This window comes from Phyllostomus hastatus, unplaced genomic scaffold, assembly GCF_019186645.2.
Source record: "Phyllostomus hastatus isolate PE091 unplaced genomic scaffold, TTU_PhHast_1.1 phas_scaffold_55, whole genome shotgun sequence".
NCBI classification, from domain to species: domain Eukaryota; kingdom Metazoa; phylum Chordata; class Mammalia; order Chiroptera; family Phyllostomidae; genus Phyllostomus; species Phyllostomus hastatus.
This window is the reverse complement of record NW_025334035.1, coordinates 13,024,864-13,043,474: the sequence shown is the minus strand read 5'-3', so window position 1 is coordinate 13,043,474 and position 18,611 is coordinate 13,024,864. Positions and strand designations below refer to the sequence as shown.

Genomic DNA, 18,611 nt, shown 5'->3' with positions numbered 1-18,611 from the left:
GAACTGATGAGGAGGGTGGTTGCACGGAGTGGGGGGAAGATAGACAATGGGTTGGGGAACCTACACCTCCCACACCCCCAATGGTGTCAGCCTTCAGGGTCTCCTAGAAGGGGACTGCCTCTCTTGGTCTTGGACACTAGGGTACCTCCCACCCACCCTATTGACCAGCAGCTCTAGCTTTGCCTTTTACCTGTGAGCTACCTATTCAGTATCTGTTCTCCTCCTCTTCTTCCTTCCTAACACACCTTGATTTGGGGGGCAATGTAGCTATCTAAGCACTTCATTTCTGGGCCTTCTGGCAGCTGGTGGCAGCTATGGGACGTAGCTCTAAGGAGATGTGTGTGTCTGCTGGGGGCTGCCAGGAGGGTGTTGGCTCTTGTGATAATAGGGGACAGATATAGCAACATGTCCTTCTCCCATCTTTCTTTCGTCTGGAGCATGAATCTGATGGCTGGAGTGCAGCAGCCACCTTGCAGCCATGAGTCAAGAGAGGTCAAATGTCATTAGGATAATGGCAAAGCAGAAAGATAGATAGTCCCTGGTGAGCATTATTGACCAGCTAAACCAAGGTGAACAAAATCCTTTGGATTTTTTACGATGAAAGAAAAATAAATGTTCGTGTTGAAACTACATTTGGTAGGTTTCTGTTACTTACAAGCCTGATGTAGTCTTAACTGGTCATTGTAGGTTGAGGGCAAGGAGAATTGGTCATCCTGGCTGGTCACGCACCCACCCTCACCCCTCCCTCTAGCCTGCTCAGAGTCCTGCCCACTTCCAGCCCCTGCCATCTGTGTGGTTAAAGCAGGATCCATGTTCAAATCTGGCCTAGCACCAGGTGTAAGTTATATCAACTCCCTACTTTCAGTCTTAGGGAGACTCCTTCCAGCATGACGGTGCAGTAGGTCACTCCCCTCATTTCACAGAGGAGATGAGATTTGGGGGGCCAAGGCTTGCCAGAGCTGAGGCAGTCACAACTCAGTCCTCATCTCTGTGGTGAGTTTTAAGGGCTCAGGGAGAGGGTTCTTGCTGCCAAACTCCCCTTGCCATACTGTTGCACTGGTGCCTAAAATGCCCCCGTGGAGGAGAGGCAGGGTCCTTCACAAATTCACCTGTTAAACGGGCCCCCTTCTTGGAAGGGGCATCCTGTCTGCTTTGTCCATAGGCCACCCTGTCCAACAGGTGGTGTCAGGAGCAGGGTGGGGAGGGCCAGCTGAGGAGAGCAGGGAAGTCCCCAGTGCCCTAGGAAGACTAAGATTGCTTGCCCTGTAAGAGTGCCCCTCTGCTCTCAGAGGCAGCAGCGTCCTTGGCCTCTGCAGAAGCGGATGTGAGCCGCAGGGTCCCCGCCCCCCCCGGCCCCCAACCCCTGCCATGTCCTGTCACTCACTGAACTCACTACTCTTCCTTGTGCTGGAGGCCTGAGTCAGTCAGAGAGGAGTGTCTTCAAAAGAGTGAGAATTGCCCACAGGGAGTGCTAGGGCAGAGGCAGCCCACCCTACCCCCATACTTTGTGGCCTGGGGCCCCTCACTCTACTTCTCCCAATGAACCCCTTTTCTCAGCTATAAACCAGACAACGACTACTCAGAGGGCTCCAGGTCTGTGGGGAGTCCAGCACCTCTGCAGGGCCAGGCCTTGATCCAGGTGCTTTCCTGGTCATTTCTCAAATCCATGAAACAAGCTATCCAGCGAGGTCTGAGCGGCCCTGCCCTGCAGATGAGGACACTGAGGTCAGGGGTGTTCAGTCCCAGCTCCCTCCCTGGCTTCAGGGTCTTTCGTGATCGGCCTCTGCCCACCTCCTCAGCCCCTTTTCTCCTCCACTCTCCCAGCTTCTTCACGAGGCTGCATCGTGCTTGTCCTTTAGGTCCCGACCCAGGTCTCCAGCCCTGACTTCCGTGACTGGGCAAGGGGCCACTCCTTGCTCCCCAGTGCCTGAGCATCTCCCACCTTGGTTCCCATCACCAGGGACAGCAGCCATCTGGGTGAGAGTCAGTCTCCTGGGTGAGAGAGTGGGCTGGGGCTCTGTGTTCATGGCTATGACCCCAACACAGCACAGACAATAAAGGATGCCTTGGTCACAATGTGGTGGGGCAGGATCAAACCCAGGTGATTCTGACCCCAAACTATGTCTTCTTAAAACTAAAAAGCTTGGGGATTGGAGGGGAGGCAATAACATTGGTAGAGTAGCTTCCTCAGATGGAGACCGACCCTGTGGTCCTCCAACTTTCCACCTCCTCTGAGGGCAGAAGGGTGTGGATGGTGAGGACACACCTGCTATTTCTATTGGCTGGGCGCCCATTCCACCTTCCTCAGAGCTCAGGCTTCTGTTGGGAAAATGGCCCTCAGCTATTGTAAGTCTGAGGAGTTTTGCTGGGGCTGCAGTCCCCTCCCCACTCCCCCTTCCAGAGGCAGACAGGTACCTGAGGTGTGGCCAATCAGCACACTCCCTTCCCTGGCCAAGCCTGTCCCATGAGAGGCCCGCTACCTTTGCTGGCACTGTGGACAAAGAGGGGGGCCTATTACCACAACTAGGGTTCCCCCGATGTCGTTGGAAGGACCCTGGCATTGGGAGCTCCCTGATGCTCCTGAAAGCTCATCAGGTCCTTGGGGCTTGGATCAGAGACAGGGATCACCATGTGATAAGACATGACTAAAGGAGTCTCAAAGCACCCACTACTAAGCTTATCGCCCACTGCCCAGCCTGGTTCTCTCCCAGGGTCCTCATCTTGGTGACACCTCCACTGTCTACCCAAATGCTTTGGCACCACCACCACCTCCCTCCACATACCTCTTTCAAGGGCCCATGCTCTGTATTCCTGCTGCCACTGCCTAATCCAGACCCCCATCAGGGCTGTCACGGGGACTGTCACAGTAATCCCCTCCTTACCTCCAGTCTCTCTCCCTCAAGTAAACCCTCCATGCTATTTGCAAAAAGTATGTTTCAGGAAGGCAATTCTGAAGGGTGTTTCCCTACCCAAAACTCCTCAGAGGCTCCTAGGAGCCCACCGTGGCCAGGCGGAAGACAGAAGCCCACAGTGCAGCTTGTGTGTACACAGTCCTGTGCTGTCTTCATTTCCACAAAGAGATATACTCCATCTCTCTCTCTCTCTTTCTGGAGACACACTTTCTCTCAGCCTCTTCTGTCTCCCTAACTTTAGTGACATGTAGAAAACAGTGGAGCAAGTACAGGGATAAATGGCTCTGACCCCTGGGCGGTGCCAGAGAAGTGCCAGGAAGGAGCAGAGCCTGGGAGGCTGCAGCGCCTACACCCCTCCAGGGGCAGGGCTGTGACCCAGGTGTGGTCCATTGCTGTTATGTGGGAGTGGAAGTCTGACCTTGTCAGATCTCCCAGGTTTCTGAAAGAAGCCAGAAACTAGGATTTCTTTGAGATATCTCCCATTGTTAACAAGCAAATAATTCCAAGGTGTTAAAAAGCACTGTGTGACTCATTCCCCTACATTCCTAGTGGGAGTCTAAATTGGTATACTTTCTAAGGACAGAAATTTGACATTAACTGTTAAAATTCAAATGCAATATTCTGTAATGTGGAATTCTCACTTCTTGGTATTTATCCTGCAGATATATTTGCAGTGTGTGAAATGATATATTCAAGATAATTTATTGCAGCATTGTTTGCAATAGGAAAAATTTGAATGAATCTAAATGTCTACCCATATGGCATTGGTCAGATTACACTCACAAAGGGATACTATGCAGCTGCAAAAATGAAAGAGGTAGTTTCTTAGTTTTGACATCAAAAGCACAAGTGATAAATATAAAATAAAGTAGAATTCATCTCAATTAAAAATTTAAATTTAAAAAACTTAAAAAAAGATTTTATTTATTTATTTTTAGAGAGAGGAAGGGAGAGAGAAAGAGAGGGAGAGAAACATCAATGAGTGGCTGCCTCTCATGTGTCCCCTATTGGGGACCTGGTCTGCAACCCAGGCCTGTGCCCTAGATGGGAAGCAACCTGGTGAACCCTGATTCACAGGCTGGCACTTGATCCACTGAGCCTCAGCAGCCAGGGCTAAAAACATTTGTGCTTCAAATGATACCACCAAGAAAATGAAAAGAGCCCTGGCTGCTGTGGTTCGGTGGATTGAATGCCAGCCTACATATGAAAGGGTTGCCTGTTTGATTCCCAGTCAGGACAAATGCCTGGCTTGCAGGCCAGGGCCCCAGTGGGGGTGCCTGAGAGGCAACACACATTGATGTTTAAACAAACACAGAGAGAGAGAGAGAGAGAGAGAGAGGGAGGGAGAGAGAGAAATAAGAAAGGAAAAGACAACCCACAGAATGGGAATAAATATTTGTAAATCGTATATTTGACAAGGGGCTTATAACCAGAATATATGAAGAACTCTTTCAGTAATAAAAAGGCAAATAACTCAATTAAAAATAAATAAAGAATTTGAATAGATATTTCCTAAAAGATAAGTGGTCAATAAGCACATGAAAAGATGCTCGACAGCTTTAATGATGAAGAAAATGTCAATTAAAATCATAAAGACATAACATTTCTCACATTCTTAATAACCAAAAGGTAGAAACAGCCCAAATGTCCATCATAAGCCGAATGCAGTATAATCAAACAATGTAATATGTTAGGTTGGCCAGAACAGTTCGTTTACTTTTTTCTGTAAAATGGCTCTAGTAGCACTTAGTTGCTTTTAACTTCATTTGAAACAATTTTGTTAGATTGTATTGTGGCAGCTGTTATATCAGCTTGCATTTTTAAAAACTTATCAAAATTGGTGAATTTTTGTACAGTCATTTAGTATTGAAGATGGAAGAAAATAAGCAACGCTCTTAGGATATTATGGTTTATTATTTCAAGAAAGGTAAAAATGCAACTGAAACGCAAAGAAAGATTTGTGCGGTGTGTGGAGAAAGTACGTGACTGATCAAAAGTGTCAAAAGTGGTTTTTGAAGTTTTGTACTGGAGATTACTCTTGCTGGACGATGCTCCATGGTTGGATAGACCAGTTGAAGTTGATAGTGATCAAGACATTGAGACCAATCAACCTTGTATCATGTGGGAGACAGCCAACATACTCAAAATATCCAAATCAATAAAGTTATTGGTGAAAATGAAAAATGTTTCTTTTATTTTGTGGAACAAACCATACGGACTTTTTGACCAACCCAACAGTTAAGTAATTGATGTCTTTTCCAGGACAGAGTCAGGGCCTAGTGGGGGTAGAGCAAAACAGCTCATGGTCGATTGAAAATAAACGAGAATCAGTGAGTTCTTGGCAGGGAATGTTGAAGTCTGTGACTTGTACTATTGTACACAGCCTAATTGAAGAGAGTTTAAAGGATACAGTTTTTGAGTTTCTTCTGATATTTTATGTTTTATTCCTGGATCAGACAGGACCATCATGCAGCTGTCCACCTTGTTCCCAGAAAAGATGTGCTTTTGTCTCCTCCTTTTGCATGCCCTCTCCATACCCTGGAGGACACCACAAGCCTTATACTGCATCTACTTCACAGGTGGGGAAGGTTGCCCATTTATCACCAAAAGAAAAGCCATGAAAGAAATATTTTCAGACCTCAGTGCTAGAAAATGTTCACTTCCCATGGTATGGTTCCTTTATTCATGTCCAATCATGTAAAAGATAATTTGGCTTTTTGCTATGCTGTCAGAATTTCCGAAGCAAATTTTATTTTTTTCATCCTCACCTAAGGACATTTATTTATTTTTCATTGCTTTTAGAGAGAGAGGAAGAGAAACATCAATGGGAGAGAGAAACATTAATTGGTTGCCTCCCAAACATACCCAGACTAGGGATTGTAGTGCTGGGGCAGGATTGGCTGGCAAAACAGGTATGTGCCCTGACCAGGAATCAAACTGTGAACCTTCCATTGTGAGAGGACTCTCCTACCAACTTGAGCCACACCAGCAAAGGCCAGGAACAAATTTTATAGTTTAACCTTAACTCTGGAGGCCCATATTATTTTTATGTCTTCTATTTGTCCTAATATTAATACTCTGAAGTATATTTTCCTTATGTTGAGTTTTTTAAAATGTAGTAATGTAGTATCTACTTTTCATCACAATGTATGTATCCCAATAAAACTTAAAATTCAGTGCAAAAAAATATACATAGAAAAGAGTTTACAAAAACTATCACCATTAGAAGAGGATCTTCTGGAGGGCTGGTAATTTTTTTTTCATCTGAATTCAGTACACTTGTGTATTAAGTTTGTGAAAATCAGTGGAACTTTCTGTATGTGTTTTAGTAAAAAGTAAAAAACAAAAACAACAGCAGGGAATATAAACAAAATGAAAAAATTTAAGTGTATAGGCTTATCAAAATTAATTTTTTATGTGGGTCCACTCTCCCACGGCTAGTTTGCGACTCCAGGTAAAAACCTTCAATCTGGCACTCAGACTCGAACTATTGGGTTCCACCCACCCTTATCACTCAGGGCAGAGTAAGAACCCACAGAACCTGCATTCTCCACCTCCATACTGTCAGTCGACGTTTAATCAACCTACCTTTTCTTCTCACTTGGTGAAAACACACCTATCTTTGGAGTCCCAGCTCCAAAACCTTCCTTTTAGCCCTACCTCGAACGTCCTGCTGAATACCTTTTTCTCAGCTCACAGGGCCTACCACGTCCACCTCTGCCTCCTCGAACCGAGCCTTAGAGGGATGGTGCTTGATAAACATTTGCTACACGAAGGAATCAACTATCGGGTTGTGGAGTGGGTCAGGGCCCAGCGGTCGGTTCCTGTGCTGGCTCTGCCCCTCTGGGCTCCCGTGACCCGGCTAGAGGCTGGAAAGCCCTGACCGCTACCCTCTCAACTTAACCCGTCAAAAGCGCGCCGCCCTAAGGCAGAGGGAGCTACCACACTGAGGGAATATGCCAGGAGCCAGGAAATAGCAAGTCTAGGTCCAGAGACGCCGGAAACTGTGTAGAAATGACCAGTCACCGGAAGTCAGTGACGGCTTCTGGCTGGACGCTCTAGAATCCCGGAAGACCGGGAACTCTGCATTTGGACTTGACGGATCACCCTCTGTCCGGGATGGTGTATTTCCAGAGCCGGGCTCCCGGGGCCGATCGGGATAATGGCAGGGCACTAGCATCTAAGCGACGGGGGCTGATAAAGGAAGAGGGCCTAAAGGAGGGAGATTTCGAGAGCCAGCCGCGATGGATAGTCGCTGAGGGGCCGGCAGCCTCAGCCCTTACGGACTCCCAAGACCAGCTACTAACGGCCGAAGATAGAGGGGACCGTGTTGCGCTCTGGCACGCACCCGGGCGTAGCCTTCCATTCACTCTGTGCCCCGGACTGACAGCGCGCATGCGTCGGAAGACGGCGCTGGACCGAAGCACACACCTATCCAGAGCCGAGCTCAGTTTGGGCGGCTCCCGCCGTGGAGCTGGACAGCGGCGCGCGGGGGCGGGGACGACAGAGGCGTGTTTTCCTCAGAAGATGGGTTCGGATTGGACGAAACAAACAGAAGGGGTGGGAACCTCCGCAGAGACAGCCCAGCGATTGGTCACAGGCTGGAAGGAGCGTGATCCTGGGAGGCGGGGCGTTGGGACCCGCGGGGCACAGCGCGGTGTTGAGGTGGTGGCGGCGGCCTTGAACAAGTGAACTAGCGACTCCTGGAGTCCGTCTCCACTGGGACACGAGGCCGGGAGCTCCGAGGACTTCCGAAAGCCCCGAGGAGGCGTCAGATGAGGCGAGTTTCGGTGAGTGTTGAGTGGGGAAAGCGAAGTGCCCCGCCCCTCCCTTTCTTCCTGGACTGCGCCTTGTGGCACCTCCTCTACCTCCGACCCTGCGTTCCACCCGGACCTGAGCTCTGAGCTCAGAGTCCTGGGTGTGGGACGTCTGCTACGTGCCGACCACTCTCTTTTGTCACTATCCGGTTGCCTCCTGTTGGCTTAGGGAACTTGGAAATTCCCTGCTCCAGCAGCCTCACAGAGGGGAAACTGAGGTCCTGAGCGGGGCGAGCCCTTCCTCACCAGCGTTTTCACACAGACGCCATGGCCGAGCCCCTGAAGGAGGAAGACGGCGAGGATGGCTCCGGGGAGCCCCCCGGGCCGGTGAAGGCGGAACCTGCCAATACCGCTGCTTCTGTAGCGGCCAAGAACCTGGCCCTCCTTAAAGCTCGCTCCTTCGATGTGACCTTTGACGTGGGGGACGAGTACGAGATCATAGAGACCATAGGCAACGGAGCCTACGGGGTGGTGTCCTCTGCACGCCGTCGTCTCACGGGTGAGCTTCCCTGTGGTGTACCGCTCACAGACGTGGAAACCAGTTTCTGGAGAGTGAGAAAGCTGCCCCATCTTAAACAGCCAGGAAGGAAAACTGGGACGCAAATTCTGGTTTAAGTCAACAAACTTTGGTTATGTGCCATCCGGGTGCTGGTCTCTATATTGGATACAGTTCTCAGAAACTCGGGCATGGTGGTTCAGCCAGCACATCAGTCTACTTCCTCCTTAGAAAAATGACAATCCCAATTAGAGAAGATTGGAGATCGTACCCTTGGTTTCTAAAAGAGAAGTGTGTTCTGGAGCCAGAAAATGGCACAAGGGATTGGTGATAGGATGGGTGAGGTCTGAGAGGGAGAGAGAGGTAGAATGAGCACAGGCATTATACAGTCTAGACCCTACCACTAACTAGCTATGCAACCCCCAGTGAATTCCTGAGACAAGATTTCCTCATCTCTTAACTCAGGAGATGTGAAGGGAAAATCTGATAATGTGTGTTAAGTGCTTAGCACAGGACTTGGCACTGGCAGGTACTCAGTACATAGTAGCTGTTGTTTGCATTCTAGACATGAGGTGTTGATAGGGGCCTTATGCCACTGTGCAGCTACCCCAAGGTACATTATAGTATCTGCCTTTTTCCTGCTCTGCAGGCCAGCAGGTGGCCATTAAGAAGATCCCCAATGCCTTTGATGTGGTGACCAATGCCAAGCGGACTCTCAGGGAACTGAAGATACTCAAACACTTCAAGCATGACAACATCATTGCCATCAAGGACATCCTGAGGCCCACTGTGCCCTATGGCGAGTTCAAATCTGTGTAAGGAGTGGGGTTGGGAGAGGGAGGCAGAATTGGGACCTTTTCTGAAGGCTGGGACCATGTTGCTGAAGTTCCGGAAGGGCAGCTGAACCTAATGTCAGACAGGCTGGGAAAATTCCCACAATTCCAGGACCAGTGCTCCCTTAAGACTTTGCCAGGGACAAATATGTTTCCTTAAGGAAGAATACAGGTGTTCTAATTTCATAGAATGTAAGTATGTAGGATGGTAAATGTAAGACACTCATACTATAACTACATCATAGAACACTTTCCTGCAGGAGATGGACAGGATGCCTTGACCAATGTGGCCTGGTTGAGTGTCGTCCTGAAAAGCAAAAGGTTGCTGGCTCAGTACCTGGTCAGGGCACATGCCTGGGTTGGGTTACGGGTTCGGTACCTGAATTGGGGCATGTAGGAGAGGCAACCCGTCGATGTTTCTCACATCGATGTTTCCCTCTCTTTCTCCCTCCTTTCCCCTCTCTCTAAAAATAAATAAATAAAATTTAAAAAAAGAAAATGGACAAGACACCACAATTTTTATCATAGTCTTTCAAGCAGCCACTACCAAACAATGGAGACATACCCCAAACTAAACCCATTGGTCAGCTCTGGTTTAATCCAACCTCATCTTTTCTCTGATGGGGAAATAGATCTGGAGACAAAGGGATTTAACTTCACTTAAGTTCATGGAACAGTTGTAGAGACTCTAGAATCTTCATACCATGCCATGGCCCCTACAGAGTCTGATGGTAAGGCTACCACCTGTCTGGGGTCAGGAGGGCGTGGTGAGGTTGGGCTAGAGAGTGGGCCAGATAGCTGACACCTCTCTCCCCTGTCGCTTCTAGTTATGTGGTCCTGGACCTGATGGAGAGCGACCTGCACCAGATCATCCACTCCTCACAGCCACTCACATTGGAGCATGTGCGCTACTTCCTGTACCAGCTGCTGCGGGGCCTCAAGTACATGCACTCAGCTCAGGTCATCCACCGTGACCTCAAGCCCTCTAACTTGTTGGTGAATGAGAACTGCGAACTCAAGATTGGTGACTTTGGCATGGCACGGGGCCTGTGCACCTCGCCTGCTGAGCACCAGTACTTCATGACTGAATATGTGGCCACACGCTGGTACCGTGCCCCTGAGCTCATGCTCTCACTGCACGAATACACGCAGGCTATTGACCTGTGGTCTGTGGGGTGCATCTTCGGAGAGATGCTGGCCAGGCGCCAGCTCTTCCCAGGCAAAAACTATGTGCACCAGCTGCAGCTGATCATGATGGTGTTGGGCACCCCGTCACCAGCTGTGATTCAAGCTGTAGGGGCTGAAAGGGTGCGGGCATATATCCAGAGTCTGCCACCACGCCAGCCTGTGCCCTGGGAGACAGTGTACCCAGGTGCTGACCGCCAGGCCCTCTCATTGCTGGGACGAATGCTGTGTTTTGAGCCCAGTGCCCGTATCTCAGCAGCTGCTGCCCTTCGCCACCCCTTCCTGGCCAAGTACCACGACCCTGATGATGAGCCTGACTGTGCACCGCCCTTTGACTTTGCCTTTGACCGAGAAGCCCTCACCCGGGAGCGGATTAAGGAGGCTATTGTGGCTGAGATTGAGGACTTTCATGAACGGCGTGAGGGCATTCGCCAGCAGATACGCTTCCAGCCTTCTCTGCAGCCTGTGGCCAGTGAGCGTAGCTGCCCCGACATTGAGATGCCCAGCTCCTGGGCTCCCAGTGGGGACTGTGCCATGGAGTCACCTCCACCAGCTCCACTGCCGTGCCCTGGCTCTGTGCCTGACACCATTGATATGGCCCTGCAGCCACTCGCCCCGCTGGCCAGTGAACCAGCCCCTCCAAAGAGGGAGGGTGCCATCTCAGACAACACCAAGGCAGCCCTCAAAGCTGCCCTGCTCAAGTCTTTGCGGAGCCGGCTCAGAGGTGCCTAGAGCAGAAGCAGTTGCTGACTTGGGAGTGGGAAGGTAGAAGAGGGACTCTGGGCTTAGGGCCACAGGCTCTTACTTTCTCCCTGTCCAACTTCCTGCAGATGGCCCTAGCGCCCCTGTAGAGGCACCTGAACCTCGGAAGCCAGTGACAGCCCAGGAGCGCCAGCGGGAGCGGGAGGAGAAGCGGCGGCGGCGGCAGGAGCGAGCAAAGGAGCGTGAAAAGCGGCGGCAGGAGCGGGAGCGCAAGGAGCGAGGGACCGGGGCCTCTGGGGGCCCCTCCACTGATCCCTTGGCTGGGCTAGTGCTCAGTGATAATGATCGAAGCTTGTTGGAGCGCTGGACTCGAATGGCCAAGCCCCTAGCCCCTACCCTTGCACCAGCCCCTGCCCTAGTAACAACACCTCCTCCAGCTCAACCCACCAGTCCTCCCGCTGGCCCTGTAGCTCAGCCCACTCGACACCCACTGCCACCTGTAGGCTCCACTCCGGGTCCTGCACCACAATCTGCCTGCCCCACCCCTGGCCCTGCTCCTCACGCTTCTGGCATTCCTGGGCCCATTCCTGGCCCTGCTCCACTCCAAACCACCACCACCACCTCTAGCCTCCTGGCTCCCCAGTCACTTATGCCACCCCCTGGGATGCCTGGTTCCAGCACCCTGGGTGTTCTGCCTTATTTCCCGTCTGGCCCACCCCCTCCAGACCCTAGGGGGACCACTCAGACCTCCACCTCAGAGTCACCCGATGTCAACCTGGTGACCCAGCAGCTGTCCAAGTCTCAGGTGAGAGGAGAAACCCAGACTATGAGGACACCTGGATCTGGGCCCAGGAAAAATGGGTTTGGGAAGTCCTTGCTGTTCAGTGGGGACAGGGAAACAAGAGGTTTTGGTGTGTTTTATTCTATGAATACTAAGCAGCATTTAGGGCTGGTCTCTGAACTTGTCCCCTTGCTCATAGAAGGAGCATAATGCTAATGAGCAGGGTCTTAAGACTTAAGTATGATGCATCTAGGAAGTGTCTGACCTGGAGATGGACCCCAGCCAGAACTTGGTGATTGTCAGGGCTGGTGCTGTCCCCCACGGGCATCCAGGCAGAGTCACCAGCAGTACCAGAACAGCGTCTTTCCTGCAGAACTCTGCCTGCTCTTGGTGGTGCCTGTATTGTAACCGGCCGTTCTACCCGCAGGTGGAGGACCCCTTGCCCCCCGTGTTCTCAGGCACTCCAAAGGGCAGTGGGGCTGGCTATGGTGTTGGCTTTGACCTGGAAGAGTTCCTGAACCAGTCTTTTGATATGGGCATGGCTGATGGGCCACAGGATGGGTAAGTTTGTCTGGACCAAACCTCCAGAGTGGGACTGTGGGTTCCTGGGGCAGGAGGAGCCAACGTACGCTCATTGGTCTCTGCCCTCCTTTCCCCTGCAGCCAGACAGACTCGGCCTCACTCTCGGCCTCCCTGCTTGCTGACTGGCTCGAGGGCCATGGCATGAATCCTTCCGACATTGAGTCTCTGCAGCGTGAGATCCAGATGGATTCCCCGATGCTGCTGGCTGACCTGCCTGAGCTCCAGTAGCCCTGAGGCCCACAGCCTGGGCCTTGCTGCCAGGAGGAAGACCCAGCCCAAGGCCTGCAGGAGCATTCTCCAGGGCTGGAGCCTTGGGCCCTGCAGGGGAAGCTCGGCTTGGGATTACTCTGCAGGTTCATCTCAGACCCACCCTGCAGCCTTAAGTAGCCACCTGAGCCACCACGAAGCCATGAGAGGATCAGGACATCCCTGTTCTCCAGGCGATCCTTTTCAGTATTATATTTTTATTATATAATTTTATTATTAGTCATTCTTTTTGCCATCAAAATGAGGCCTGCAAAATACAAGTTTTTCTCTAGTGCCTAACTCCAGGTATTTTTTGGAGTGGAGGGCAATGTGCTGTCAGTAAAGAAACAGAGGAGGCAGGTCCCCACCTTTGGGGACCAAACAAATGCATTTGCATGTACAACAGCCAAAGCCAAGTTCATTCAGGTCCTGAGGTTTATTGAGACTCCACTCCCTACCTGCTCCCAGTCCCGCAGAAGTTGTCTGCTACCCCCTCACATGGTCAAACCTCAACCCTGGGGCAGGTGGGAGGACCTTATATCTATGCCTACCTTGACTGGCTGTTTTTGGGTGGTGTGCCGTAGCTGTGGTGAAATACAGTTTTGGCCTTGAGGTTTGGGAGCCTGGGACAGGAGGCAGGGGAAGCTGAGTATGATAGTGAGATGAGGCTAGGGGGTTGATGGTGCTCACCACTAGAGACTAAGTCGGTGGGAGGCAGGCAAAGGATGAGAGACACTCAGAACAGCTGGGGGCTTGCTGGGGGTAGTTATAGTGGTCACACACAGGTGGTCTGGCATATGCTGGGTGTTGATCAGACTGCACCAGCTCAGACAAACATGTTGGGGTGGCCTCACACAGATGAGCCCACAGTAAGGAAGCTGGCTAAGGTGGAACACGAGAGCCTGCAGCCTGGGAGGGCAGCTCCTAGCCCTTAGCCTTTGGTATGGGGCAGAGGCAGCTAAGAGTCTCGTGGAGCCCAGCCAGGTCCAGACTGGCTGTGCCTTTCCAAGGAGGCCTGGGAAACCGGTTAGCAGCACAGCCTCAGGTCAAGGGGAGCAGAGGCCTGGCTTAGAGATCAGCTGGGGCTAGAGCCATAAGGCCCCCTGTGAGAAGCAGGTGCCAAGAGAGCAGCAGAACTGATGTTGGGGGTGAGGGGGTGACAGGCACAGCAGAGGGAGCGCTCGTGGAGATGGAGCAGCCAGAGGGGCGTTGGGGCCCGATGGGGCCATCCACTCAGGCCCGGCGTATTTTCATCTCAGTGCGCTTGAGGGAGTAGTAGAAGCCCTTCCACTGGGCCCAGTTGATGCCATTGGCATAGGAGAGGTGGCTGCCACCCAGGTAGAAGCCGTTGAGGTTGGCGAAGTGGCAGCTTCGGAACCAGAAGGCTCCTGAGGAGAGGGCAGCACAGTTCTGCACAACGAGGTCCTGGTCCCGGTCAAAGGTGGAGAACTTCTGGCCACTGTGGTAAGACAGGGAGTCACCTGGCAGAGAAGAAGAGGGGAGGGGCTACTGAAGCAGGGACCTGAGCCCTGGGCTTGTGGGCAGGGGTTTATGGCAGTGACCAGTGATGCTGTCAGAGACATTACGTGTCAGCCTGGTGGGATGAGGCATCCTTCCTGCGCCAGATGTTGGGTAGCTGTGCTTCTGCAGTGAAGAGAAACAGCTGCTCCCCATGGGGCTGCCTGGAGTGGAGTGGATAGGGTCTCTCCCCAAGCTGAGGCCTGAGCTGGTGGGGAGCCAGCCATGACCCTTCTGGGCCAGGAGGGGAAAGGAGGGGCCTGAAGGGGTTTGGGACCAATAGGGCAGTGCCAGCCCTGCCTTGTCCCCCCACATCCCCTCATTAGTCTATCAGGAGGGTGCTACCTGCCCCGCCGTCCTCAAAGCCTGCCACGTAGAGGGTGTAGCCGTCCTCTTCAGCACTGATCGCGTTGGGTGAAATGGAGAAGTCGATGTACTTGGCGTAGGCTGTATTGTTCTCAAAGTCCTCCAGGTCCACTCGCAGTTCGTACTTCTGCTTCAGTGTCAGGAGGTGCAGGTTCTGCAGCCCTGGGGAGGAAGGCAGGGCAACTGGTCAGCAAGGACCTGGCTCTGGGGCGGCCCCCACCCTACCTGGGCCCCGCCTTACCCAGCCAGTACTCTCCATCTGCCCGGCCAAAGCCTAGCTTGTAGTCATTCCAGCCCCGGAAGAAACTCACTGAGCCATTGAATCTCTTCTGGAAAACCTGGAGCAGAGACGACAGGCCTGGGTTTTCAAGGGTCCACTGGGCAGGGAGGAGCCTCATCCAGGTGTGGACGCTATGGTGCTGAAGTGGTTTGTTAAAGGGCTGAGCTGGGGACTTAAAACAGGATGTATCCTGGCATCCCCCAGGGGGCAGCTGCTCGGTGCTGGGGAGGGCTTAGGAGGGTGTTCAAACGCCAGGGTGGAGTGCTGTGCTGGCTGTGTGACATTGAATGAGGTGCTTCAGCCCTTTGGGCTTCAGTTCCTTGTCTGTGCGGGTGCATTTCTCTCAGGGTTATTGTGAGGCTTATGTGCACCTAGAATTCCGTGCTGGCAGCAGCTCACAAACTATGCTATCAGCACTGTTATCCTCACATTGGAGATGAAGAGACTGAGGCTCCCAGAGGTGAAGCTGGGCCATACACTAGGACCGGAACTGGGCATCTGTCCCCCTCCTGCCACTCACCGTCCACTTCCCGCCCTCGGTGGTCATGTCACAGAAGACAGGCACTGGTACGCTGGGGCCCAGAGGGTGGATGAGGTACACGCCGTCCGCCTGGTAGCCCTGGGCGTAGATGTCGTCACAGTCCAGGGGCTGCTGAAGGCAAGACTTCTCTAGAGCTGGGAAGCAGGGCAGGGAGGACAAGAGGGGGCTAAGGCATAACTCACACCTCGGCACCCTACAATTTGCCTCCGTCCCTGGGAGCAGGGTACTCTGTCACAAGACATTGCAAGATTTCTTGGAGAGGAGGGTTGCTCGAAGATCATGTCATCCACCTGCCCCATTTTATAGAGCAGGAGACTGGGGCCTGCAGAGCTGACTGACTCCCAGGGATGTGGCTCAGACAGCCTCTCTGCCCAGCCTGCTGGCCAGGCTGAATTTGCAACCGTGGGCTGCTTACCATCACCCCGGATTCCGGAGACCTGTGGGGCGCAGTGGGGAATGGAGAGGAGCAGCAGGAGCAGCGGCAGGGCCAAGAGGGCCTGGTGACAGGAAAACAGGGTCACCTCAGCACAGTCCATGCCTCCAGCCCCAGAGCCCTCCTAGCTTTCTCTCCACTTGCCAACACCCACAGCAGCCCCTGCTGGAAACCCTTTGCCTGCCCTCTGGCCCTCTTTTCCTTCCCAAGAAACCCCACTCCCTGGGACAGGCTCAGCACCCTTGCAGATTAGGAGTTTCAGCTGGATTGTGCGAACCCCCAGGGCCTTTAGGGTCCCCTCTCTCGTCAAGGTCCTCTCCACACAAAGGGCTCTGTCCCCCACGCATGAGTCTCCCACACATGAGTCCCCCACCCAGGGCCCAGTACCTTCATGCTGCCAGTTCAGCTCAGAGCGGCTGGGTGTCTGCTGCCCCAGACTGCAACCGCCGGAGTTATGTGCTGGGCCCCAGCCAGCGGCCCCAGCCCCACCCCCTGGAACGGCAGAACCCCCCTCTTCATCCCGGGCACTGAACCAGCATAGGCTGGAGCCAGGGGACCACCTGTGTCTCATTAGGCCTGTCAGGGGCAAAGCACCGCAGACATTAACTCTCACTGGCTCAGCCCGGACGATGTCTTTATTTTCTCCCCCTCCTTGGGCCTGTGCGTCATCAGCCATTGGGGGAAGGCTGAGGGGTGATGGAGAGATGTGAGTGTGCCTGGGTTCTGAGGAGGGGAGGCCCCTCGGTGGGGGGCAGCTTCAGAGCTCCTGCTGCCGGGACCAGGCTGGGGCAGGCCAGTGAGGAGGATGAAGAGGCGCAGGGGCTGGCTGGTTCCTGGCAGGGCTGGGACATTGCTGAGCTGTGAGCACAGCTTGCAGGCGTCCAACAGCCGTCTGCTCCGGCTCCAGCCAGGGCCCCTCTCCAGCCCCCTTCTCCCCCTTCCAGACTCCCCCGGGAATCTGTCTGGCTCACAGGCTGCCGGAGCACAGGGCCTCTTTTGTTTTGTATTTTTTTCACCTCATACCACCCCCCTTCCTTTCTTCAAACCCCTTGCTTTGGCCCCCATCCAATCTCAGACTCCCCTCTCTTGCCACTCAGCCATCACACTATTTCCCCAGCCTTGGGCACTCACCTCTTCCCTTTTTGCCCCCCTGAGCTCGGTGTCATCCTGTCTGCCCCGCAGCCATCCCTGAGGACCATGTACCTTTTTCACTGGTCTGGCCTCCTGGGAGGCCTCTCATAGGGGCGGGGGTGGGGGAGGTCTTGTCCAGTCCCCCCTACACACCTCCCTCCTGCAAGAGCGGCCAGAACAATCTAGATGGCTATTCTGTCACCACCTGCTTATAGCCTCTGTGGCTCCCTATTGCCTCAGGGTTGAGGCTAAATTTCTCACCTTGGACTTGAGAGGAACTTTAAGTCTGGTGTACCTTAAGGATCTTCTCCCTCTTGGCTTGTCACTCATGAAGTACAATCTAACCACACTGACTTCCCCACCAGTGCCCCCTCTGTTTGTTCCCTGGGGGCCCAAACCTCCACCCACAGCCATGAGTGCCGAAGGGCAGGCCTCTGTTCCTGTGCTTTCAGCGCCCATTGCAGAGCCTGGCGCGGAGAGGCTGGGGCAAGCCTTCATCCACAGACCAAGTGTCTTGTGAGCCTATGCTCTGTGCTGGCTACTGGGGACACACTATCTGCCCCCGAGGAGTAGCAAACACAGGGGTAAGACAGCTCAGTGAAAATGTAATTGGTGTTTTGAAAGAAACTTTGTTGAGTGGATGAACAAATGAAATGTTCAAAGGTATGAAGTAAGAAAGCAGCACGGCCTCCGGTCCTCTCTTCAGCCCCCACAAGGCCAGCCGGCCTCCCGGTGATCCTATCAAGTGCCCACAGTTGATAACTGTTTACAAAGTGGGAGTCATTTTCATAAGCTGTGGTTCTTCTCACACATTTGAATTCTTATCCTTGCTGGTGGAGAAGATAGTTGCCTGCCTCTCAATAGCCATTCTTCCCGTAGTCCTGAGCAGTAAGATCCTGACAGGTTTTTAGCTGGGCTGATTGTCTGGCCTCCCATGGGGAGGCCACATGTCCAAATTTTGGCCAAAAAGATGCAAGCAGAAGGGTTGTAAAGGTAGGCAGTCGTTCCTTCTTTCCCTGCCCTCTCTCCTGTTGCTGAGCGTGAGGGCTGGAGCCCTAGCTGCCACCTGAGACAGTGGGGCCCAGGCCCCTCGGGGTGGCAGAGGGATGGTCCAGGAGGAGCTGGGTCTATGCCCGCTCTGGACTGGCCTGTAGGCCTGTCTTATGTGGGAGAGAAGCAAGTGTCCATCTAGCTGAAGCCTGCTGTTGTTTTTCCTGATACACACTGCTGAGTCTAATCCTAATACCAATGCCAGCTAATTTTAGCACAGGCTACAACAAGGAAAATAATGAAAAATCAGTCATCAAAACAAATCATAAAATGTGTTCTAAGTCAAGTATCAGAGTTTTGCAGAATGCAACTAATAAACAAATGTAGGAAACCCCCGCCCCGACAAAAAAGAATGAAGCAATGAGGTATGCATCATAGTTTGCCTGTTAGTTTTGTAGAAGCTTTGACGTTTGTGGCTGTGGCCCAGCAGGCAGGCGTTCTCCTTGCTGGAAGTGGTGGTGAATGAGTTTAACTCTTTAGGGAAAGGAACCTGGCAATAAAACATAGCAAGAGTCAGGAGTCAGAAACCCCACTTTGGAAATACTGTCTGAAGGAAAGACGCTAATGTTGAGAAAGGTATTAGTGGACATTGTTGGCTGCCCAGCCTGGGAAACATCTTCCAGTATTTAGGGTTTTCCCCCTAACTTGGAAAGTGGGGGTACTTGCTTTCCCAGGCTTCCTTTAAGTTTGGTTGAAGGCCTATGACCTTGGTTTAGCCAAGCAAATGCACTCCCTTGG

The 18,611-nt window shown here is 52.6% G+C and overlaps 2 protein-coding genes across 3 annotated transcripts; one reads left to right on the top strand and one right to left on the bottom strand.

Moving 5' to 3' along the window:
- Positions 1-7,503: 7,503 nt before the first annotated feature.
- MAPK7 (mitogen-activated protein kinase 7) lies at positions 7,504-12,783 on the top strand. 2 transcript variants are annotated; one of them, XM_045824316.1, is made up of 7 exons: positions 7,504-7,702; positions 7,899-8,228; positions 8,875-9,040; positions 9,886-10,967; positions 11,074-11,750; positions 12,154-12,287; positions 12,389-12,783. In XM_045824316.1, exons 2-7 carry the CDS (start codon positions 7,997-7,999, stop codon positions 12,534-12,536), a joined length of 2,439 nt encoding a protein of 812 aa, XP_045680272.1. In that variant the 5' UTR covers positions 7,504-7,702; positions 7,899-7,996; the 3' UTR covers positions 12,537-12,783. The 2 variants fall into 2 exon arrangements, with proteins under 2 accessions (XP_045680272.1, XP_045680271.1); XM_045824315.1 differs by having other exon boundaries at positions 7,518-7,702; positions 7,992-8,228.
- A 188-nt stretch (positions 12,784-12,971) lies between these two features.
- Positions 12,972-16,229, bottom strand: MFAP4 (microfibril associated protein 4). Its single transcript, XM_045824318.1, has 6 exons — positions 16,080-16,229; positions 15,675-15,756; positions 15,239-15,393; positions 14,680-14,776; positions 14,418-14,600; positions 12,972-14,035 (listed from the first exon to the last, which is right to left on the bottom strand). Exons 1-6 carry the CDS (start codon positions 16,083-16,085, stop codon positions 13,788-13,790), a joined length of 771 nt encoding a protein of 256 aa, XP_045680274.1. The 5' UTR covers positions 16,086-16,229; the 3' UTR covers positions 12,972-13,787.
- Positions 16,230-18,611: the final 2,382 nt, after the last annotated feature.